The sequence below is a fragment of the Stenella coeruleoalba genome, assembly GCF_951394435.1.
Source record: "Stenella coeruleoalba genome assembly, chromosome: 6".
Classification (NCBI taxonomy): domain Eukaryota; kingdom Metazoa; phylum Chordata; class Mammalia; order Artiodactyla; family Delphinidae; genus Stenella; species Stenella coeruleoalba.
In genome coordinates, this window is record NC_137151.1 from 59,163,862 (window position 1) to 59,189,490 (window position 25,629).

General features: G+C 36.6%; 1 protein-coding gene across 1 annotated transcript in view; it reads right to left on the reverse strand.

Annotated features, from left to right (window-relative positions):
• The window catches only part of KCNH7 (potassium voltage-gated channel subfamily H member 7), a 453,303-nt gene that overhangs the window by 98,064 nt on the left and 329,610 nt on the right, over window positions 1-25,629 (reverse strand). The window contains exon 5 of the mRNA XM_079924588.1: window positions 16,971-17,185. Within this exon, the coding sequence (XP_079780714.1) occupies window positions 16,971-17,185 (215 nt within the window). The remainder of the gene's footprint in view (window positions 1-16,970; window positions 17,186-25,629) is intronic.

Sequence of the window (25,629 nt, forward strand, 5' to 3'; positions counted from 1 at the left end):
GGGGATGCGGGTTCGTGCCCCGGTCTGGGAAGATCCCACATGCCGCGGAGCGGCTGGGTCCGTGAGCCATGGCCTCTGAGCCTGCGCGTCCGGAGCCTGTGCTCCGCAACGGGAGAGGCCACAACAGTGAGAGGCCCGCGTACCGCAAAAAAAAAAAAAAAAAAAAAAATCTTTCCTCAAATATGAATTCACGATATCAATAGATGTTATATAAAGAAAAAGGCAAATTAAAAATGAATTCTGTCATCAAAAATGTTTGAGAAGTGTTGGGTAAAATTTTTTTTCAGATTTCTTTAATTTAGGACTTCACAGAACTTTTGTGTTAATTTGCCATGTTAATTTCTTGGGGGAGCAGGTATTACTTGACTAAGAAAAGTTTCTTCTAGGAAACAATTGTGAGACCCATGTTTTGAGGAAGACACTTGAAGCACTCTGGCCTAGGCAAACCCTTAAATGGACATTGTTTCTTAGAGGGTTTACACGAGAAATCAATATGGCAGTAAGCCTGTTTCTCCAATATGAGTTGTGTAAGTAAGCTTGAACATGTTTTTATTTCAAAAACAAATACACTGTAATTAAAACATCATAAGAATATATAACTGAACCAGTTACCTCATTGAGAAATCTACAGAAAGAGTGATAATGTACAATAACAATGAGGAAATACAAACGCTAGGTCTCTACTGGGTTCTTTTTTCAGCTTTAACTTTACAGGCAGAATGGAAAGATTGGGCTACACCCATGTTTCCCAAATTTGCCTGATCTTAATAATGTGGGAGTAGAGGCTGCAAATAGAATGAGAATTGTTAAAAAGTCACAATCCTCAGGTTCCATTGAAAATTACTGAATTTCCAGGGGGTGGGAGGACACAGAGAGAGAGAGAGAGAGAGAGAGAGAGAGATTTAATTCCAGATGATTCCATTGATCAAAGAGTTTAAAAAAATAAACCAAAAACCTGGGCAAGATGATATTTAAGTGTCCTTTAAATTTTAAAATTCTGTGAAGATTAACTGCTTTTTAATGAACTCTTTCGGAGCAATTGAGTTTCAGTGGGTTTATATCTAACTACATATTTTCCATTATAAATGAGATTAGCACAATACAGAGAAGTAGAGCTAAAGAGAAAAATATATTACTCACAATTTCACCACCAAGATAACCAATGAGACCTTTTATTTTATTTTACTTTCTTATTTGGGATTTCCTTCAAATTAGATTCCATGGTTGAATTCACTTCCTAACTCAAGGAACAGTCCACAGCTACTTAACATTACAAGACCTTGGGTTGCTTGGGTATGTGAAAATGCCATGTCTGCTCTGAATTTCCATACCTGATAAAAATAATTAATTCTCATCCTATGAAACATGAAAAATTACTGCTTCTGCCCACTCTCAGTAGGCAACCCACCTTGAATTTTGTTTGTCCCAACCCCTAGGCCATGAGGGCAAAAGAACAAAGGAACTCTCTGTCCAGTGCTTCCTTTCTGCTCCAGAGTTTGACTTTAACCCAAGGCTTACACTGACTGGGGGGATACAAACTGAACCACCTTGGCAACAGATAGCTGCAATCTTTGTCTTGGTTGCCATAGCAACCAGGCGATTGCTATGTATGCTAAGCAAAATTATTTTTACCTGTCTATTCTGACCACTGGTATTTTACTTCTTTATTTCAAGCATCTATTTTCAATCTGGTTTCTTTGGCTGACAGAACTTTTAAAGGAAAGGGGTATTTTTCCTCCTTTCATTTAAAAATGTCTGATGAATGTACAAAACCAAACAGGTGCTTTTTAAAAGCAATTTGTACATAAATGATTGCTTTACAAGCTATGGCTCTTAGTCAGCGGCTACCAGGGATGTTATTCCTTCATCATTTAGAATATAGAGAAGTATAACTTTTGAGCTAATTAAGATTTTTAAAACTGGAAAGAAACTTTATTTATTTATTTTATTTTTATTATTATTATTTTTTTTGGCAGGCCTCTCACTGTTGTGGCCTCTCCCATTGTGGAGCACAGGCTCGTGACGCGCAGGCTCAGCGGCCATGGCTCACGGGCCCAGCTGCTCCGCGACATGTGGGATCCTCCCGGACCGGGGCACGAACCCGTGTCCCCTGCATCAGCAGGCAGACTCTCGACCACTGCGCCACCAGGGAAGCCCAAGAAACTTTATTTTAATTTCAAATATGTCAGCAAGTGATGAATTTTGATGTGCATATAGTAATTAGTGAAAATAGAAAATTAATCTTTTACTTTTTAAAATTACACACGTGTTTTCAAAATAGCATCCTTATTTTACGTTTAATATCTATATAGCACACAACATGTTTGCAGTAGTCAATCGCTACTTACATGTCTATAGTTTTTATCTTTTCCTCATCATTCCCTAGATTATATATTTATTTGCCCAGAGAGAACTAGAAGACATAATCCAGGATCTCAAAGATCAAAGATTTGCATTCAATCAAAGGCCACCAAAGGCAAGGACGTTGACTTATACATTTTTGTATCACCATTGTACATAAGACTTTGACTTACATTTAGTAAGCACTCACAAAGATTGAATCAATAATTATCCTGATGAATGTGCTTTACTCCTACTTGCAGTACCCACATATATTGTTTTTCATTTCAATTTGCATGTATAGACACAGACCAAATCCAGAATAGGAGGAAAATATTGGATGGTGATTTCTGTTTTGCTGAACCAAGTCTGATGGTATTCTATAAATAACAGTAAGATAATAGATGCAAAATTAATGTCACATTAAATTGGAAGCGTTCAGAGGCAATTTGGAACTCCTGCACTGCATTTCAAATTTAATTTGGAATTTTGTGTTTGTTACTATTTCTGGCAGTTCAAGATGATCTGTACAGTTTTATTGAGGTTTGCAGGATACTTAGTTTAGGCAAACAATGAGGTTTAGGAAAACATTTAAATCATACTGTAGAAGTATTGTGAATGTTGTTTTTTGTAATTTCAAGAGTGAAGAATCAATGAGGCTTTATAAAAATAACTGTTGAAAAAATAGACTTTTCAATTAAGTGTTATTTTTATTTTTTTTGTGGTACGCGGGCCTCTCACTGTTGTGGCCTCTCCCATTGAGGAGCACAGGCTCCGGACGCGCAGGCTCAGCGGCATGGCTCATGGGCCCAGCGGCTCCGCGGCATGTGGGATCCTCCCGGACTGGGGCATGAACCCGTGTCCCCTGCATCGGCAGGCAGACTCTCAACCACTGTGCCACCAGGGAAGTCCTAAGTGTTATTTTTAATTCATGACTGTGATATTGCGATTTATAATGAGAAATATATATTTGGTCTTAGTCCTCATTCCTGGCACAGAACTCTTAAATCTTTGGAATTTCCTACATGCTGAGAGAGATAAGTTGTCATTTGTTATGTCAGTGAGATGACTTTTGGAAAGCTTCTAAGTCAGCTAAGGATGGGGGTTGGTCAACAGTGGAATCAACCTCTTGATTAAACGGTTGGAACTGTCAGTCCCACTCCTGATCTCCAGGGTGGGGAGAAGGGCTGGAGGTTGAATACATAGACAATAGCCAATGAATTAATTAATCATGCCCATGTAATGAAGCCTCAATAAAAACCCTAAAAGGAGGGGGTTCTGAGAGCTTCCAGGCTGGTGAAACAGAAGTCTTCCTTGTGCCATCATGCTGGGCCCAAGCACCACAGGGACATAAGCTCCTTCATTCAGGATCTCACCCTATGTATCTCTTCATCTGGCTGTTGATTTGTATCCTTTAATATCTTTTGTAATACATTGGTAATCTAGTGAGTAAACAGGTTTCCTGAATTCTGTGAGTCTCTAGCAAGTTAATCTAACTGACGGAGGGGGTCATGGGAGCCTTCAGTTTAAAGCCAGTTGGTCAGAAGCACAGGTGATACTTGTATTGCAATTGACATCTGAAGTGGGGGACAGTCTTGAGGGACTGAGCCTTTAATCTGTGGCCTCTGATGCTATCTCTGGGTAGATAGTGTCAGAATTGAGTTGAATTGTGTAGAACACCCAGCTGGTGTCAGAGTCTGAATTGGAGTCATAATTAAAATGACATTATTATTGAAAAGTATTTTTAATTTGTAGTTGCATCTAGAAGATATTTTTTAATACTGTCAAAGAAGAAAATTTAGGAATAAGTTTATCTAGTTTGAGGGAAACTACAGAAAGCATTAAGAAAGTTTGTACTATTTACCTGAGATGATATATATTTTCTTTAGCTTTACTGAAGTATAATTGATATACACAAATTACACACATTTATAATTTTAAACATTAGCAAATAATATGAAATCAATGCTATCTCTCCATTACAAATCAATCTCCATTTCTAAAGAAGTACTGAATTACAAATATTGTTTTGGATTTCTGTCAAAAGTAAGTATAAATTGAGAACACTGAATCATGAAGAGATAATGAGCATATTTACAATGGACAAAATTCAGTGAAAAGTGAAAAGCTAATACTTAGAGCTCTTTATGTCAGCAATATCAGTGTAATTTTGCTTTTCCTGCATCCAAGTGGCATGCCACCAATAAAAAAAAAATTTCATCATAATCAAAAATTAGTTTAAGAAAAATGGGATATGGGGAGACCTTCAAGATGGTGGAGAAATAAGACAAAGAGATCACCTTCCTCCCCACAAATACATCAGAAATACATCTACATGTGGAACAACTCCTACAGAACACCTACTGAATGCTGCAGAAGACCTCAGACTTCCCAAAAGGCAAAAAACTGCCCACGTACCTGGCCATGTGGCTGACAGGGTATTTGTGCTCTGGCTGGGTGTCAGGCCTGTGCCTCTGATGTGGGAGAGCCAATTTCAGGACATTGGTCCACCAGAGACCTCCCAGCTCCACGTAATATCAAATGGTGAAAGCTCTGCCTGACATTTCCATCTCAACGCTAAGACCCACCTCTACTCAACGAACGCAAGCTACAGTGCTGGCCACCTACTGCCAAACCGCTAGCAAGACAGGAACACAACCCCACACATTAGCAGAGAGGCTGCCTAAAATCATAATAAGGTCACAGACACCCCAAAACACACCACGGGGTATGGTCCTGCCCATCAGAAAGACAAGATCCAGCCTCATCCACCAGAACACACGCACCAGTCCCCTCCACCAGGAAGCCTATACAACCAACTGAAACAACCTTAGACACTCGGGGGAGACACCAGAAACAACGGGAACTGTGAACCTGGAGCCTGCAAAAAGGAGACCCCAAACACAGTAAGCTAAGCAAAATGAGAAGACAGAGAAACACACAGCAGATGAAGGATCAAGGTAAAAACCCACCAGACCAAACAAATGAAGAAGAAATAGGCAGTCTACCTGAAAAAGAATTCAGAGTAATGATAGTAAAGAGCATCCAAAATCTTGGAAATAGAATGGAGAAAATGCAAGAAACGTTTAACAAGGACCTAGAAGAACTAAAGAGCAAACATACAATGATGAACAACACAATCAATGAAATAAAAAATTCTCTAGAAGGAAACAATAACAGAATAACTGAGGCAGAAGAATGGATAAGTGACTTGGAAGATAAAATAGTGGAAATAACTCCCGCAGAGCAGAATAAAGAAAAAAGAAGGAAAAGAACTGAGGACCGCCTCAGAGACCTGGGACAACATTAAATGCACCAACATTTGAATTATAGGGGTCCCAGAAGAAGAAGAGAAGAAAAGGGACTGAGAAAATATTTGAAGAGATTATAGTTGAAAACTTCCCTAATATGGGAAAGGAAATTGTCAATCAAGTCCAGGAAGCGCAGAGAGTCCCATACAGGATAAATCCAAGGAGAAACAGGCAAAGACACATATTAATCAAACTATCAAAAATTAAATACAAAGAAAAAATATTAAAAGCAGCAAGGGAAAAACAACAAATAATATACAAGGGAATCCACATAAGGTTAACAGCTAATCTTTCAGCAGAAACTCTGCAAGCCAAAGGGGCGTGGCAGGACATATTTAAAGTGATGAAAGGGAAAAACCTACAATCAAGATTACTCTACCCAGCAAGGATCTCATTCATATTCGACGGAGAAATTAAAACCTTTACAGAAAAGCAAAAGCTAAGAGAATTCAGCACCACCAAACCAGCTTTACAACAAATGCTAAATAAACTTCTCTAGGCAAGAAACACAAAAGAAGGAAAAGGCCTACAATAACAAACCAAAATCAGTTAAGAAAATGGTAATAGGAACATACATATCAATAACTACCTTAAATGTAAATGGATTAAACGCTCCATCAAAAGATATAGACTGGCTGAATGGATACAAAAACAAGACCTGTATATATGCTGTCTACAAGAGACCCGCTTCAGACCTAGGGACACATACAGACTGAAAGTGAGGGGGTGGAATAAGATATTCCATGCAAATGGAAATCAAAAGAAAGCTGGAGTAGCAACTCTCATATCATACATAATGGACTTTAAAATAAAGACTATCAGAAGAGACAAAGAAGGACACTACATAATGATCAAGGGATTGATCGAAGAAGAAGATATAACAATTGTAAATATTTATGCACCCAACATAGGAGCACCTCAATACATAAGACAGATGCTAACAGCCATAAAAGGGGAAATTGACAGTAACACAATCAAAGTAGGGGACTTTAACACCTCACTTTCACCAATGGACAGAACATCCAAAATGAAAATAAATAAGGAAACACAAGCTTTAAATGATACATTAAACAAGATCGACTTAATTGATATTTATAGGACATTCCATTCCAAAACAACAGAATACACTTTCTTCTCAAGTGCTCATGGAACATTTTCCAGGATATATCATATCTTGGGTCACAAATCAAGCCTTTAAGAAATTTAAGAAATTTAAGAAAATTTAAGAAAATTGAAATTTAAGAAAATTGAAATCATATCCACTATCTTTTCTGACCACAATGCTGTAAGACTAGATAACAATTAAAGGAAAAAAAAAAACTGTAAAAAATACAAACACATGGAGGCTAAACAATACACTACTAAATAACCAAGAGATCACTGAAGAAATCAAAGAGGAAATCAAAAAATACCTAGAAACAAATGACAATGAAAACACGATGACCCAAAACTTATGGGATGCAGCAAAAGCAGTTCTGGGAGGGAAGTTTATAGCAATACAATCCTACCTCAAGAAACAAGAAACACCTCAAATAAACAACCTAACTTTACACCTAAAGCAATCAGAGAAAGAAGAACAAAAAAATCACAAAGTTAGCAGAAGGAAAGAAATCATAAAAATCAGAGCAGAAATAAATGAAAAAGAAATGAAGGAAACAACAGCAAAGATCAATAAAACTAAAACCTGGTTCTTTGAGAAGATAAACAAAGTTGTAAACCATTACTAGACTAATCAAGAAGAAAAGGGAGAAGACTCAAATCAATAGAATTAGAAATGAAAAAGGAGAAGTAACAACTGACACTGCAGAAATACAAAGGATCATAAGAGATTACTACAAGCAACTATATGCCAATAAAATGGACAACCTGGAAGAAATGGACAAATTCTTAGAAAACCACAACTTTCCAAGACTGAACCAGGAAGAAATAGAAAATATGAACAGACAATCAAGAGCACTGAAATTGAGACTGTGATTAAAAATCTTCCAACAAACAAAAGCCCAGGACCAGATGGCTTCACAGGTGAATTCTATCAAACATTTAGAGAAGAGCTAACACCTATCATTCTCAAACTCTTTCAAAATAAAGCAGAGGGAGAAACACTCCCAAACTCATTCTACGAGGTCACCATCACCCTGATACCAAAACCAGACAAAGATGTCACCATGAAAGAAAACTAGAGGCCAATATCACTGACGAACATAGATGCAAAAATCCTCAACAAAATATTAGCAAACAGAATCCAACAGCACATTGAAAGGAGCATATACCATGATCAAGTGGAGTTTACCCCAGGAATGAAAGGATTCTTCAATATATTCAAATCAATCAATGTGATAGACCATACAACAAACTGAAGGATAAAAACCATATGATCATCTTAATAGATGCAGAAAAAGCTTTCGACAAAATTGAACACCCATTTATGATAAAAATCCTCCAGAAAGTAGGCATAGAGGGTATTTACCTCAACATAATAAAGGCCATATATGACAAACCCACAGTCAACATTGTTCCCAATGGTGAAAAACTGAAACCATTTCCTCCAAGATCAGGAACAAGACAAGGTTGTCCACTCTCACCACTATTGTTCAATATAGTTTTGGAAGTTTTAGCCACAGCAATCAGAGATGAAAAAGAAATAAAAGCAATCCAAATTGGAAAAGAAGAAGTAAAGCTGTCAGTGCAGATGAGATGATACTATACATAGAGTATCCTAAAGATGCTACCAGAAAACTACTAGAGCTAATCAATGAATGTGGTAAAGTAGCAGGATACAAAATTAATGCACAGAAATCTCTTTCATTCCTGTACACTAATGATGAAAAATCTGAAAGAGAAATTAAGGAAACGCTCCCATTTATCATTGCAGCAAAAAGAATAAATACCTAGGAATACACCTACCTAAGGAGACAAAAGACCTGTATGCAGAAAACTATAAGCCATGATGAAAGAAATTAAAGATGGCACAAAGAGATGGAGAGATATACCATGGTGTTGGATAGGACGAATCCACATTGTGAAAATGAATATTGTACCCAAAGCAATCTACAGATTCATTGCAATCCCTATCAAACTACCAATGGCATTTTTCACAGAACTAGAACAGAAAATTTCACTTTGTATGGTAACACAAAAGACCCTGAATAGCCAAAGCAATCTGGTGAAAGAAAAACAGAGCTGGAGGAATCAGGCTCCAGGACTTCTGACTATACTACAAAGCTACAGTAATCAAGACAGTATGGTACTGGCACAAAAACAGAAATACAAATCAATGGAACAGTATAGAAAGCCCAGAGATAAACCCACACACCTATGGTCACCTTATTTTTGAAAAAGGAAGGAAGAATATACAATGGAGAAAAGACAGCCTCTTCAATAAGTGGTGCTGGGAAATCTGGACAGCTACATGTAAAAGAATGAAATCAGAACACTCCCTAACACCATACACAAAAATAAACCAAAATGGATTAAAGACCTAAATGTAAGGCCAGACCTTATAAAACTCTGAGAGCAAAACATAGGCAGAACACTCTATGACATTAATCACAGCAGCAAGATCCTTTTTGACCCACCTCATAGAGAAATGGAAATAAAAACAAAAATAAAGAAATGGGACCTAATGAAACTCAAAAGCTTTTGCACAGCAAAGGAAACCATAAACAAGATGAAAAGACAACCCTCAGAATGGGAGTAAATATTTGCAAACGAAGCAACGGACAAAGGATTAATCTCCAAAATTTATAAGCAGCACATGCAGCTCAATATCAAAAAAACAAACAACCCAATCCAAAAATGGGCAGAAGACCTAAATAAACATTTCTCCAAAAATATACAGATTGCCAACAAACACATGAAAGGATGCTCAACATCACTAATCATTAGAGAAATGCAAATCAGAACTACAGTGAGGTATCACCTCACGCCAGTCAGAATGGTCATCATAAAAATTCTACAAACAATAAATGCTGGAGAGGGTGTGGAGAAAAGAGAACCCTCTTGCACTGTTGGTGGGAATGTAAATTGATATAGCCACTATGGAGAACAGTACGGAGGTTCCTTAAAAAACTAAAAATAAAACTACCATATGACCCAGCAATCTCACTACTGGGCATATACCCTGAGAAAATCACAATTCAAAAAGAGTCATGTACCACAATGTTCACTGATCTCTATTTACAGTAGCCAGGACATGGAAGCAACCTAAGTGTCCATCAACAGATAAATGCGTAAAGAAGACGTAGCACATATATACAATGGAATATTAGCCATAAAAAGAAACGATATTGAGTTATTTGGAGTGAGGTGGATGGACCTAGAGTCTGTCATACAGAGTGAAGTAAGTCAGAAAAAGAAAAACACATACCGTATGCTAACACACATATATGGAATCTAAAAAAAAAAAAGTTTCTGAAGAACCTAGGGGCAGGACAGGAATAAAGATGCAGACGTAGAGAATGGACATGGGGAGGGGGAAAGGTAAGCTGGGACGAAGTGAGAGAGTGGCATGGATTTATATACACTACCAAATGTCAAATAGATAGCTAGTGTAAAGCACAGCTGCATAGTACAGGGAGATCAGCTCGGTGCTTTGTGACCACCTAGTGATGTGTTATAAGGAGGGTGGGAGGGAGACACAAGAGGGAGGAGATATGAGGATATATGTATATGTATAGCTGATTCACTTTGTCATAAAGCAGAAACTAACACACCATTGTAAAGAAATTATACTCCAATAAAGATGTTAAACAAAAAAAAAAGAAAAATGGGATATGAACTTAAACAAGAGATAATGCATCCTGAATGATGGTTTTATTCAGCTGCTTTTTGCAGAGTTTGAGGAGTTTTAGAGAAAAGATACCACATTCTCTTCCTTATTTCTGTAGACTCACTTCTCTAATCAGTTACTAGTAAACATTTAGATTAGGATATTTTGCCATACAGCCAAATGTTACAGGTATTTCCCAATGCCATGCTAACTTCTGAGTAGATTTAGGGGACAGGTAAGAAAACAAAACAGAATTAAAGAGGATGTACTTTAGAGACTAAGATCTTCACTCTTCGAGTCAGATGATCTCGGTCTGAAGCCCACTTTCACCATCTATTGTGTGACCTAGGTAAGTTGCTTCCTTCTTCCTAAGCTTGATTCCTCTTCTATGAACTAGAGATGATAATAATAGTACCAACTCACAGGAGTGTTATGTGGATTAAAACTGATAATCTGTTAAACCACTTAGCATAGAGCCTGGCATAGAGTAAATGCTCAATCAGTGTCACCTATTATTAAATCTATCATAATTCTATTTTCACGCCAATAATATACTTAAATAAAACCCAGATAATGGGAATTTATTTTAGGTTTAAGGTTCTATGTAGATTTCAAAATTATATGGCCTTTTAAACATTCAGAAATTTCTCTCTTGTGACCTAAGTCTCTTAGTGATTACTCTTGAAACTAATTATTTTGAGTATTCTCCTTAGTAAAGCTATAAGAAAACTATAGTTGTGGACTAGTAGTAATTCTTTTCTTCATCATATGTCTTTCTGATGACCACAATATGGGTTTCTATTAAGTTCACTAGACATTTCTTTTAAGTAGTAAAATAATAAGTTGCGGAACTATTTGCTCATAATTTGGCCAGTACTGTATATAAAGGACACTCAAACTACCTTTAGTTTCATAATATGATCTTGTAGTACTTATTATATTAGCATTTGCAAATGCTATTATTATATGTTGCTGTAATATTTTTCTCCAAGTAGTTTATAACCCCTTGAGTACTGGTACTAGGTTTTATACTTCTGTGTCTCTAGAGCCTACCCAGCATATAATGTGCATTTATTTTGTGTGTGTGTGTGTGTGTGTGTGTGTGTGTGTGAGATGCTGTTAGTCTGAATTCTTATCTTCATCTACACAATGGGCCACTGTTGTTTTGTTTTCTTTCCTTAGAGCCCTTCCTTCCCCGCTGCTTTTTTCTGGTGTGGTCCGCAGTCAAGGGCTATACTTCTTCCACCACAAGGCTGAGCACAGGACTCAGGTTGGCCAATCAGAGTCCACTATCTCGGGAATTGATATGGACACTGGTGGAGAGAAAGTCTTTCCCATCAGATCACCAACTGTGGTATTAGCTAAGACAGAAGAGTCTAAGGACCTTGCTTCCATCAGATGTAGCATGAAGTCAATACAGAAGAAAGCAAGGCTGAGAGGAGAGAATGTCATCAGCTGTTCAAACAATGAATGTAGCTGTGGCCCAAAGCAGATCTGCCCCTGCACTTTTCGGTTATGTGACCCTATAAGCTGACCCTCCTCCTTTCATTTTTTGCTTAAAGTGGTTTCACTCAGGCTTCTATTACTTGCATTCTGTTACAGCACTGACTGATAGAGCCTTATGTGACTGGCCAATAAAGATTTGAAACCCACAATGCCATCTTCTTAAACCTTCTGACATTCTTATGCCTGTCTAGAGAGAGTGATCTAGTACAAAATTTGTAAGAGCTGAATGTGACAACAAAATGATACATTTTATCCTAAAGCTCAGCATAACATCTGAACTAGAACTAGCCTCAAAAATAATGAAATGATATGAGAGTGTAAAAGTTTGGTTTACTTTTATTTAAAAGGGGGCAGATACAGCCAAGAATTTGATCCTTTACTGAGAAATGCAATTGCACGGTGAAAGCAGATCTTTGCTCTTCACCCACACATTTCTTCCAATTCATTGTTTTCTCTCCATCACTCCACTGGAATTTGGTAGTAATTATCCAACCAAGGCCCCACTTCCCCAAAGTGGACCCTACTACACATTTGCCTGTACCAGGTGGATTGTAGTTAAGGAAGAAAAAACCCACATCCTCTGAGAGTTATTTTCTACTTCCTTCAATGAATAGAGAAGGTCAGGTGGAATATGACATAAAGAACTGATGCATGCAGAAGTTTGGCCTCTCAGACCAGCCACTAAAAGGAATCTTTGGACCTAAAACAACAGCAAGAATGAGAATCTTGCTTGAGGGAAGAGTTTGGAAGGCAAGCATTTGCCTTGGGAATTTTTTACCCACAGATTTACTCTTGCTTAATTCTCTCCAACACCTTTGGTGGTGCATTTCTGAATTTTTTAAGATTCTTAGGTGCTGTGTCTTACGTTAGGCTCTAGTAATACAAACACCTCATGCTTCATTCATCCATTGGTATTCACAGTTTCCCAAATGTGCCCCACTCCAGATTCTAACACACAATCTCAGAAAATTCTCAAGTTTCAAAATTCATCTAAGAATTCATCTAAATTCATCACCACCCCAACCTCCCAATATAGGCAATGTTTCCTCTCCCAGCACTCTCTGCTCTCTGAGTTTACCTATAGTGTAATACTTCACATTGCATTACAATGCCTATGTACCGAACTTGTCTGTCTCCATCACTTCTTGAAGGCAGAGAATTTGCCTTTTAATATGAATTCCCGGAACCTAACACTGTACATACTAGCTCTCAATAAATGCTTGTTGAGTGAATAAAAAAATACACAGATGCATGAATGAATGAATAGATGAATGGATAGCAACATGGTCCCTGCTCAATAAACTCAATCTAGCTGGGGAGGCAAACAACTAACTGGCTAATTAATAATTAGCCAAAGTACAACAGAGATAAGATCCAAATGGTGAGAGAGTATAACAATGAACAGAGATGAATTGTTTCTTTCATTTATGCCTTTTTTTTTTCTTGATGTCTGCTCTATTGTTTGTGCTCAGAGGAGTGTTTAAAAATCCTTATTGAATGACTGATGAACAAAGCCCTGATATCGTTTGAAAAAAGGATTACCATACAAGTCCATCAAGGGAATAAAACATATTAGAACATTAGATAACGGAAATACTGCTGGCTGCCTACAGCAAATATGTTGAGAATATCTTGACAAGGAGGATTTCCATGTAGTCCTAACAAAGGTAATAGTAAAGTTTCTGAGTCACTACAAAATTATTTCTAGAGACTAGGAGGCAAGTGATACTATATGTTGTGAATATGGGGGTTCCAGAGATAGCTACAATCAGGAAACTTCACAAACACTAAATGAGAAAATAGTTATAGGCTCGCTCTGCTTTCAAGTGCTTAAAAAAATTTCCAGAGGCTACGTTTGCAGGAGGAATGTCTCAGTATTTGATCTCCACCTTGTTTGGTTTGACATGTTGACAACTGGAAGCTTTGCTACTAAGAGCTAAAGGGGGCCTAAAAAGAAGATAGAGCGAGCCTACATATCCCCTTCTTTCTAATTTTCAGTCTCAATTTTTTTCCAGTCCCTCATCATTTCTGGCCAGAACCATAGCTACTTAAGTGTTCTGTCTCCAGAATCTCCTTCCTATCACTGTATCTTGTACATTGTTAAAAAAAAAAAGTGGAAAAAAAAAAAAAGTGTTGTGGCCTCTCCCGTTGCGGAGCACAGGCTCCGGACGCGCAGGCTCAGCGGCCATGGCTGACGGACCCAGCCGCTCCACGGCATGTGGGATCGTCCCGGACCGGGGCACGAACCCGCGTCCCCTGCATCGGCATGCGGACTCTCAACCACTGCGCCACCAGGGAAGCCCACCTTCGAAAGGTTTTTTGCCTGCTCCTCAGCCTGGGGTAGTTGGGAGGCTGTGGGGAGGGGCACTCCATGATGACTTGGGTGAAGTATAAGAAACTGTAGGAAAACTATGGGGCTTTGTTGTGGACCTCAGTGTCCCTCAGTGGTAAGTAACAGTTTTAAACATTTTTTTCAATGTTAAAACAAGTATTGTAATGTTATGGAGCTAAATATGAAAGTCACAGGATTTTAAAGAGAAAGCATGAGACCTTAAAAGAATGCTCACCTTTTGATGGCAGCTGTTGCATTTTACTCAAACCCCCAAGGCACTTGAGGAGAAAGGTATTGAAGAACCATCTAGAGGGGAAAGTTCCAGCAGCTCCCCAATCTGTAACAAGCCCCTGCCCAGCCTAGCAACTCCCTGGCTCAAGAACCTACTTGTTAGGAGAAGGCACGTGGACTTTTGTGCCTCTACAACTTTGTTCTTGCTGATTCCTCTACCTGGGATTCTCACCCCTTCCCTTGTCTGCTTGGTCAACTTCTCTTGCCTTCCTTCCTTCAGTAAACGTTCATGAACTCTACTCTGCCAGGTGTTTTACTAGGTCGTGGCAGGGTGTAGATAAAAGGATCCTGCAGCGATAGTGCAGAGGGCCAGGAGAAGTCATACAAGAACATTAATAAACAGAATAATGGTTGATGTTGCTTGCCATGTACATAGCACCTTGATGAACACTTTCCACACATCATTCTATTTAATTCTTATATCAACACTGAGAAATAAGTTTTGTCATCACTAAAACTTGCCTCCATGTCACAATAAATGACTTAGCCAGAATTAAAGCACAAGAGCATGCGACTCTGAGTTATGCTTTTAAACATCACTCACTACCCAGTTTGATAAGTAACCTTCTGGATCCATCTTAAATGTCCCATCTCATCTGTTTTTCTTCTCTGAAATTTCCTCCCTTAAAGTATAATTACTTTCCCTCGACCTGTGTTCCTGTATTCTTTAACACCACGATTTCATTAGCGCTATTGGTATAAATGTTTCCTCTCACCAGGCTCAGAAAGTCCCAGTAGAGGTGCCACCTCCGATCCATGTGTACATTCATCTCCTCCTGGCACAGTGGACCTGCTGAAGGTGGCAGGATAAGGTAGGCCCTGTAGTGAACCAAGCTCATGAAAACTTTGCAAAGATCAAACTTGGCTGCCCACAGGCCTTAGGTATGTTTTGTTTGGCCTATAGAAGCATTTTGAATTAGTTTGCCAACTTTTAGAAATAAAGAGTTTATCTTAAATTCTGGATTTCTAGATTCTTTTTAAAATTGGAAGATTTGAAAACATTGGTCATGCATTCTTGCATGACCACAGTTAGCTGGAGATGAGTGGCAGCCATCTGCTCAGGAGGGACTCTGGGCTCTGTAAGTCCCTGTAGCCCCTACCATGCCTGCTGTGCTACCATGACTACTTTACTCACTTACGCTACTGGCAGGACCCTGACCCTAATATCTGCAACCAGCCTACTGTTCAATTTCTAAAATCTCTTTCTATATATCCATATGATGATTATGGTCTACAAATAATATATTTTTTGAGTTAATTGCAAGTAAAATTCAAAGCTATCAAAACGGTGTCAGTACAACACAAATAACAGTAGACTATTCATTTATCACTGTCGGGCCCAGTTTACTAAGTATAAGTTGAGAAAAACAAAATGCCAAGGGTAGAAAGCCTAATTACTACATAAATATCAAAATATATATTTGAGTATGGCATGTATAATCTCTCATCTCAAATAAATAGAGACTACTCAGGTCTATTTACAACTGACTCATGGTCTTTACATAGCTATTTTAGCTCACATTTAAGACATTATTTACAAACTACTATAGTGTTGTTTGTAGTGATTACAATTACAAAAAACTATATTAATGTAAAATCTTAAATGCTTGGGATAGAGATTGGGGTCAAGTTTATCTTTATATTGTGACTGTTTATAAAAAGATTTGCTAAGCAAATATACTAGGTTAAATTGTTTGTAAAAAAACAAAAACTGTTTACTTGGCACAAATTTTAGACTCATGAATTCCCAACAATGTAAGTGCATTGTAAGCAAAAGCTGGGTACTGCTTAGGTTGGTATTTTGATATAATAAATACAAATCATTTTTCTTTATTCTTTAGAACAGGACTCTTGCTAGACAGTACCTTTTTACCTTAGTTCAACTTGCAATATTTTTTTTAAAAAACAATAAAATATTGTTCCTGTGAAATATATTGTTTCACTCTGACTTTTCATCAACTCAGACAGTTCTTTTCCCCAATTCCACTGACTTATACCTGACTCTACTTAGTAGTGTAAGTGCAAAAAGAGGGCCACAGTTAAGAGTAAATCCCAATTAGTTGCCTAAACCTTCGATAGACACATCCATTATATTAAAAAAAAACACATGCTTTAATAATGCAAGAGTTGGCAGCAAAACAATAAATGCCCAAACATGATGAATAGCTGGTTAACCACTTCTGCAACAAAAGGAACAAGAAAACCAAGCCAGCCCATTTTTGCTTAGTCTTGCAATAGATAAAATCAGAGTCTGTAGTTTTATTTATCTATTACATTAGAGGGTCACCCAACTTCTGAGAAATTGGAGTGCAAATAAATGGCTTACCTCTCTTAATATTCATTCATAGGAAAAGGAATGAGTTTTATGGTGCAGAAAATAACTTTAAAAACAGTTAAAATTGATAGTAAAATCGTGTCCTACCTGGGTAACTTTCTCTGTCACATTGTGTGTTCGATCTTTAACTTTGGGTGCAATAATGGTTTTATCTGAAGAAGGAGGGGATGTGTTCTTTTTTTCAGTTTTGACATCTGAAAAATTCAGAGTGAGCTGTGGAATCTTGTTAATGGTGCTGTATTTGTTGAGGTTTGAATCCGACGTGGATCCCAGGAGGCTTGACTTGATATGATTAAAAGGCCCTAAAAAATTGGAAAGTATTTGTAAAAGCAATATCAGGAAAAATTAAGAAAGAGATGGTCTTGAATGACCTGTTAGTAATCCATGACCATTGTGACCCTGATTCAGATGTGACTAAATGCAGCTGGCTGATACCTGTTCACCATCTGACATATGGAGAGGCATGTGAGTATCCAAGGACAAGATGGTGCCCTAGGTGTGCACCCAGAGAGCAGATGACAGCTTTAGCTGTTAACTGGCTTCTTTCATTAAAGGCTGGAATAAAAGAACGAACTCTACTCCCTATTATTGGCTAAATTCTACTTTCAAAGTTTCTCAAGAATTTTTTTTTATAATTTAAGAATTATTCACGGAAGGACTTTTATAATTTAGGAATTATTCAAGGAAGGTTAAAATCATGTTGGCCATGAAACTTCTGAATGGCTGTCTAGCCTGCTCCAATTCGTATTACTCCCTTCTCTGTGCCATAACAAGTGACAAGCCAGTTGTGTTCTTCATATGCTTCTATTACATGTATGAGATGCTTCCCAGAGATTCTGAGAGTTAAGTCCAGACAGGAATTTCAGGTAACAATGAGAAGGACAAATGTCATTTATGTGTATGTGGTGTGTGTGTGTGTGTGTGTGTGTGTGTGTGTGTGTGTTATGTGGACTATATTGAAAAATTTGGCTCCTATGGGAGAGTTTTAAATCTTTCCTTTCTTTTCTTTTTTTCTCTTTTATTTAGATTTAAGGCTGACCACTTTTTGAGGGGGAAAAAAAACATAGCAGAAGAATGCTTTGGCAAACATAACTTAAAATTGAAGTGACCATAGCTGGGTAAATAAGACTTGTCTGGGGTTGGCAGCACCTGGTTACATCTTTTTTTTTTTTTAACCATGCTGTACATTAGATACCCAGATCTTATTCCTGGAAATTTGGATTCTTTGACCAACGCTAGTCACTTCTCACATTCCTTTCTTACGAAGACAATCTGGCACTGTGCCAAGACCCTGGGCCCCTTAGTTGAGGATAAGTACACTGACCAGCTACATATTCTTTTGAGATGAACCTATTGTCTGTTGCTTATAGAGAGTCAAGAAATGCTCCAAAGAGTTTCTCCTTTCTTGTATCATTCTATGGCTACATTCCCAGCCTATATCTTAATATTTAAATTTGTAAAATATTCTAGGACTTCAGATTTCTTAGATATTGTCTTTTTCCCAACTCTAATGTCATATTTTCACTGCTTAGGTGACTTTACTGCACACAGGGATACTGACATGAAATTATGTAACACTGAGCTCAGGTATATACTTAAATTGTATTTCAAACCCTTAAGCATACTTTTCACACTGTAACAGTACTTCACCCTAGAGGCATCTGTGGGGGAATTTTTGTTTGTTACAGTGATGGGAGGTGTCTATTCTCTCACCATGAAAAATTGACCCAGATGTCTCAACGGGCATTCATGTAGGTGAAAAGCCTATTTATAATGATCTGAGCCTTGAACTTGTTTCACATACTTTAATATACACTGAAACTTTCAGAGCTACAACTGCCACATAGAATGAAGATTTTTACTTTTTTTTGTTCATAACTTTACCAAAAGTTGTTCACCATTTTGGAAAACCAAATCACTTGGAGATACACTACTTGTGTTATTTGAGTTGCCAGTACAAAATTTCAGACTTCAGGTTACAGTCTGTGTTTGTAGCTGTCACATGCAAACATATAAATGAAGATATTTGAATCTTTTTAAAACAATGTTGGAACAAAATATTATTAAATTTGCAGACAATTATAGGAATCACACCTCAAATCGTTAATAAAATTTCTGCTAAAATATTTTATATTATTGATCTCCTATATATGTAAAATGATGTATGATACAACAAAAAGAAGCCTATGTTAATTTTTAGGTAAAAAATAAACACCTGGAATGATTTAAGAACTCCCTAGAGATCTGCCACAATGTCTCCATAATGTCTTTTTTATTGAAGTATAGTCAGTTTACAATACTAGATTAGTTTCAGGTATGCAACATAGTGATTCAATATTTTTATAAATTATACTCCATACTACAAAATAATGGCTCTATTTCCCTTTGCTGCACAATATATCCTTGTTGCTTATTTATTTTATACAAAGTAGTTTGTATCGCTTAATCCCATACCCCTATCGTGCCCCTTCCCCCTTTCCTTTTGCCCACTGGTAACCACTAGTTTGTTCTTTATGTCTGTGTTCTCTATAATGTCTTGATTGCCATTTCTTCTTCTAATCCATCTTCTAGTTCCCATTGCTTCTGAAGGCGTATGGTCTGCAAGGTCTTTTTTAAGTATTGGAGGATAAATACACATCCTGATGTTTAGTGGGATTTCTTTCTCCTGTGCAATGCATTACTATTGCATTGCATGTTATCCCATAGGGAATCATTTTGACATTAAACTTAAAACCAAGGGCCAGTTCATTTTTGTGGATATCATACTTTCTCACTTTCTCCCCAGTTGATTCTGGCTTTATTCCTAATTTAATTTTGATTATTTACTATTTTAAAAATTTATATATAAATAAGTCCGATCTGTCATTATTTATTCCAATAGTGGTTTTTACTTGGTTATCCCTCAGTACTCCTGCTCTATCATTTTAGCCAGTACTTATGTGGATTGTTTTATATGTCTTTAATGTTCTTAAAACCAAATTTTTTTCTTATTTCTGATAATCACATTATGTCTTCTAGTATAGTTATATTTGAACATTAACATATTGAGAGAAATATTTTATTATAAACTACTTTCCTTTTAACTCCTCCTTTAAATTAAAGTTAAGGAATAATGTTGAACTTTTAGAAATAGGTTAAATCATCTCTGAACGTCATTTCAGGATAGTAAAATGAGTATAACAAAAAGTTGAAACGAGGGGACATTAGTCTGATAGGGCTGAGAAACCAGTGGCCAATACACATCACACTAAGATTTGGCCTCAGAATATTACTTTATTGCAATCTGTGTTTTAGCTTCTCTTACTTACTAGTGGAAAACCTTTCTAAACTGTTACTCTATTCTGTTTTTTTTTAATGTTAAATCTAGGCATTTAAAGAATTCAGCAGAACTTAAAATACTGCTTAAAATAATTCATGCATGCTTAGATAAGGCATTCAAAATCTATTTCATCTTGTATAATAAAAATCATTATGCTATTTTCCACTGATTTTGAAGCAGATGTTTACATGCTGGGGTCTGTTAGTGTCTGCAAGATAATCAGTGTCAGCTTAGGTTTCTCTGAAATCTGTCTAAACTCTAATCAAAATAATTTCCTACACTTTAATTAAGAAACGTATTAGTAATATCCTCATTTTACCAGTTGTAAGCCCAAGCAGACACAATAGGAGGCCAAAATGGAATAAGAATCAAGGACCAGAAATTAGAATGCAGAGTTTCCTATCTCCTAGGTCTATATTCAGAAAGGCCTTGGTTGAGGACTTAAAGGTGAAAGGCAGCCTCCCTGAGTGTGATCATAAACAGATGGCATTTAAAATTCTAAAGAAAGAAAGGAAGATAACCTGAAAAACAAAGTAAATGAATTTAAAGAAAATAAATGGGCAGAAATAAAGGGAAATAGTAGATTCAATAGAAAAGAATGTAAAGCTCAAAAGTATTCAGGAGGACTTGATATTCTTCAGAGAAACATTTGCAGAATGGATGACCAGATTAAATTTTCTAATATACTAGTAGGAGATGGAAAACAGGTGACCAAGAAGACTAAACCAACAGCTGGATAAAGCTCTAATATATTACAAGTGTCTGAGTAAATATAAAATAAGCCAGGTTCTAGCTACAAAGAAATATGCTGCATTTAAAGATCAAGCTAGAGGCTAAAGCAACATCTAGGAAGAATTTTAGATTAAACGTATTTAAAATTTTTATGATAAGGTTATTTCAATTTATCATGAGTTACAAGATGCTAAAGGAGAATATATTCTCCTTAAGATGGTGCTGGAAATATAGCTAAGGACATCTGATAAATTTTAAAAAATAATAATGTTAAAAAAAATAAATAAATAAAGATTATTGCTCTTGAGAGCCAAATGGGACGGGAGGGAAAGAAACCAAAAAGATTAAGGTTGTTTTCAAATCATCAGGTCTTTATACAATATACCTTACAGCATGAGTTTATCTGGCTAAAGTTTAGTAAAACCTAAATTGCTGAAGTGGCTTAACATCAAAGAAAATGCGAATGCAGTGTTCATTAATTGGATTTTATAAAAGATCACTGTCAATAAGCATAAGGTAACCAGTTTAACATTAAAAAATATATAAGAATTAGTCACCAAATTATTTATACTCAATATCCATATTGTTTGTTTCAGTGCATAACATATACTTTATAGAAGAAAACTGTCATGACTGAAGATCAATGTGCAAATTCTTATAAGATCACAAATACTTGGTATGGCCAATGCAGCATATGAGATACAAGTTGTATCAGATCTGTTGATTTCCTTTGTGTGTCTGATAGGTTTTGTAGCTAGAGAAATCTTGGGGGTAGTTTTGTTTCTGACTCATATGCCAGATTCACAGACAAGTTGGAAACTGAACATATCATTGTCAGTGGGATACAGAGTTACTTGGGATAATGAAGAGGTGGATGCAATAGAAGGGTAAAATTATTTTAATGACTGACTTACTAATAAGGGTAAGTGGGGTTAATTTTTATGATGACTTGGAAGGCAGAATAAACAGAAAAACCACTAGGATTAAGTTTGCCTCCCACATGTTAGAGAAATTGTTTAAAAAGTGATGCACACACTCACACACACATATAAATAGCATATGCAATTTATCTGAATTAACTTTTTCACTCTTTGATAATGGGCTACAATTTTGGAACTCTGAAGTCTTATTTTAAAGAGTCAGAGTGCTAAGGGAATTATTAAAGGAAAACAAAATTGATCTTAAGAAAGGAGGTAAAATGGAAATTGTTCCATTTTAGCAGAAAAGCTTGAGTACCAATTTGCTGTTTTTCTACTGTGATGTTACATCAAGAATAGAAGTAACCGGCTAGTATCTCTGTCCACTCAGGATAGAGGAAGGGGAAAACAATTACATTTCAGCAAGAAGGATTTGAGTTAGCTCTTTGTATAATAGGCAGTAAAATAGATTTTCCAAGAAAGTTAAAGAATGGAATCCTCTAGAGATAAAGATGCTTCTACCACCTGTGCAAGAGATTTAGCCAATACGCTTGCCTGAGGGGAATAAACTGCAGTAGATGATATTAAAGACCTTCCAAGCGCATTTCTAAATCATTTATTTTATTTTGTTAAAGAAATTATTTTTGGTTGAGTTAGATATTGAAAAAACTGTAATTATGTATTTGCATACAAAGAAGTGTAGAAATTTGTTTATTATTATTATTATTGTGTTACGCAGGCCTCTCACTGTTGTGAGAGGACGCGCAGGCTCAGCGGCCATGGCCCACGGGCCCAGCCGCTCCGCGGCATGTGGGATCCTCCCGGACTGGGGCACGAACCCGTGTCCCCTGCATCGGCAGGCGGACTCTCAACCACTGCGCCACCAGGGAAGCCCCCGTTTTTTATTTTTTAAAATTTTTATTTAAATGTGGTTTAGTAACAAGGTCACAAAAATTTAAAAAGCACACTAATTCATTGTTCTATATCTAATTAGCATATTAACTGCTCTGTGAAAATCTCAAAGAGCCAGACACTTAAATATTTTTTAAAGTTTTCAAAATCAGAGCCTGAACACATAATAAGGACATTGGAGGGCGCATTTACATTAAATTTTTATTAAATTGCACATGTTTTATCTAATTTAGGAGTTTAACTTTATAAATATTAATATGTGAAAACTTTCTGCAATGGGTTAGAATTTCCTAATTCCAAATTCTGACTTTTATGATTCATTTTTATTCAAGGACTATTGCTATTAAAAAATGGAGGATTATGCCCATCGACAGACGAATGGATAGAGAAGATGTAGTATATATGTACAATGGAATATATTACTCAGCCATAAAAAGGAACAAAATTGGGTCATTTGTAGAGACGTGGATGGACCTAGAGACTGTCAAACAGAGTGAAGTAAGTTAGAAAGAGAAAAACAAATATCGTATATTAACGCATATATGTGGAATCTAGAAAAATGGTACAGATGAACCGGTGTGCAAGGCAGAAATAGAGACACAGATGTAGAGAACAAACGTATGGACGACAAGGGGGGAAAGTGGCAGGGGGCGGGTGGTGGTGGTGGGATGAGTTGGGAGATTGGGATTGACATGTATACACTAATATGTATAAAACAGATAACTAATAAGAACCTGCTGTTTAAAAATAAATAAAATCCAAAAAAAAAAAAGAAAAAATGGAGGATTGAGGAAAAAAGGGTTGGAGATTAAATGGATTAGTTTGCAAGAAAAAAATGAAATTAATGTAGTTTGAAAGACAACTATGTGAACTACTAGTTTGGAAGATTAGCAAGCTCAATTTTCTATTTATTGAGAAAAATTAGATTTATTTCTCACTGCATTTAAAGATCACTGGAAAATTAATGTCTAATAATTTATTGCTAATTGTTAAATGCTAAAGCCAGTCATATTTCACACAGACCAGTTGTCAAGAGCTGTCTGTATTCTGTTTCTTGAGGTTATGTTCTGAATTATATCAATTCAAATCACTACCCACAGCTGACACTAATTTGCTCCCTTTTAGAAATCTGAGTGGACAGGCCAAGGATAGAATAATCATGTGTATGAAATTCCATCCTGCAATTGGAGGTCCTCTGCATAGACCCTTTTTGAAGGGCTTACAAAATAAAGTTAGGCTGGGGAGAAGCTGCCACGATTTCTCTTATTTTCAAATTACCCTGCGCTGCTGACCAGAAAAGATCTTTAGCTTCTAGTGGTCTTAATTCATAATCATCACCAGCTCTGAGTTAGTTAGGGAAGCACTTGAGAAATCAATATACAAAACTTCACAGTGATCGGAGCAGCAGTGACATACAGAAGAGGCCAAAACAGTGAATTCTAAGTAATGATGGTTACTGGTGGAGACGTGTCCATGCAACACACATGCACAAATGAGTCATTGTCATCATATGCACACCGACAGCAGCATGCGTAGCCTATGTTAAAGGACTAAGCTCCAAAAGTTTTCAACTGGATGAAAATATAATATGTTATATTTTGTGATTATTTGCATCTACTATAATAGAGTAGAAAAACTGAAGTGAATTTCCAATTTTTAGTCAAATCCAGATTTATCCAGAGGTATTGCCCAGTTAAACATTACCCTACAGTAGCTGTAGGTCATGCTAGTGATTTCAGACTTATATAGGACACAATTAAAATGACTGAAATGTAATATAGAAAAATAGAAAATGACTATCATGCATATACAGTTTACTACTACAGTAAGCTTAAAACCATACCCCCTGCCATCCAGGAACGTGAAACTAGTTTTAAGGAAACAAAAGAGGAACAAGTGAAGTGATGCTGTCATGTAGCACTTTGCTTATTTTATTTATTCTTGTACTCAAAAAGGCTTTTTTCTTTTTGGCTGAAATAGGCTTATATGCCTCTTTTATACCGGAATATATTTAGCTTAATATTTGCTTCTTTCCAAATTATTCAAATATTTAGGAAGTCTTCAATGTCAACCTAGGCTTATACTTCTTGCAGGAAAAAGGAGTTCATAGTCATATTGGTGGCACAGCTGAGAAAGTAACAATGTCTCCAGCAAAATCAAGCCATGATGTCTCCACCAGGCACCTGGGCTCACTAAGGGCAGCATGATGTTGCATTGAACACGGCATACAGCAGGCAAGTTAACATGCCGAGTAAAGGGGCAATCTAAGCATCAAATGATGAAATTTGAGTTCATACATTACCTTTAACATTGCGACCATTGTCTGTTTTGAGCACATAAGGAAAAAAAGAGAGAAATATAAAAAGAAGACTAAAATTATGTTATATGCACTGAATAACTTCTGTAACAACAGTCAGAGAAAACAGGATGTAAAGATTGAAAATTTATCTTTGAAATTAACATTTTGTACTATTCAACCAACTAAGATGCATATGCTAAAAATATCTGCCATCATAAGCATCTGTGTTCAAATATGTGAAACATTTATCTCACTTAATTTAAATGGATTCCAAGATCCAGATTTGGAGAAAGCCATACCCACATGCCTGCAATTGTGACAAAAACTTTCAAACTTGTCAGAAGTCAATTTTAGTGTTACTTCAGCCATCACTTACAAAGAAAAACTACACAGCATTTTGCATGTTAAGTAACGTTTTTCATATTTAACCTAGTGTGTTAATAGAAAAATGCTTCTAAGACAATGGTTTACTTTAACAAACCAACTTGCATTATTAATCACAATTTTATGAACCGTTCTTCCCACAAGTGTTCTTCAATGTACATTTTGAAAATACCAAATAGCACT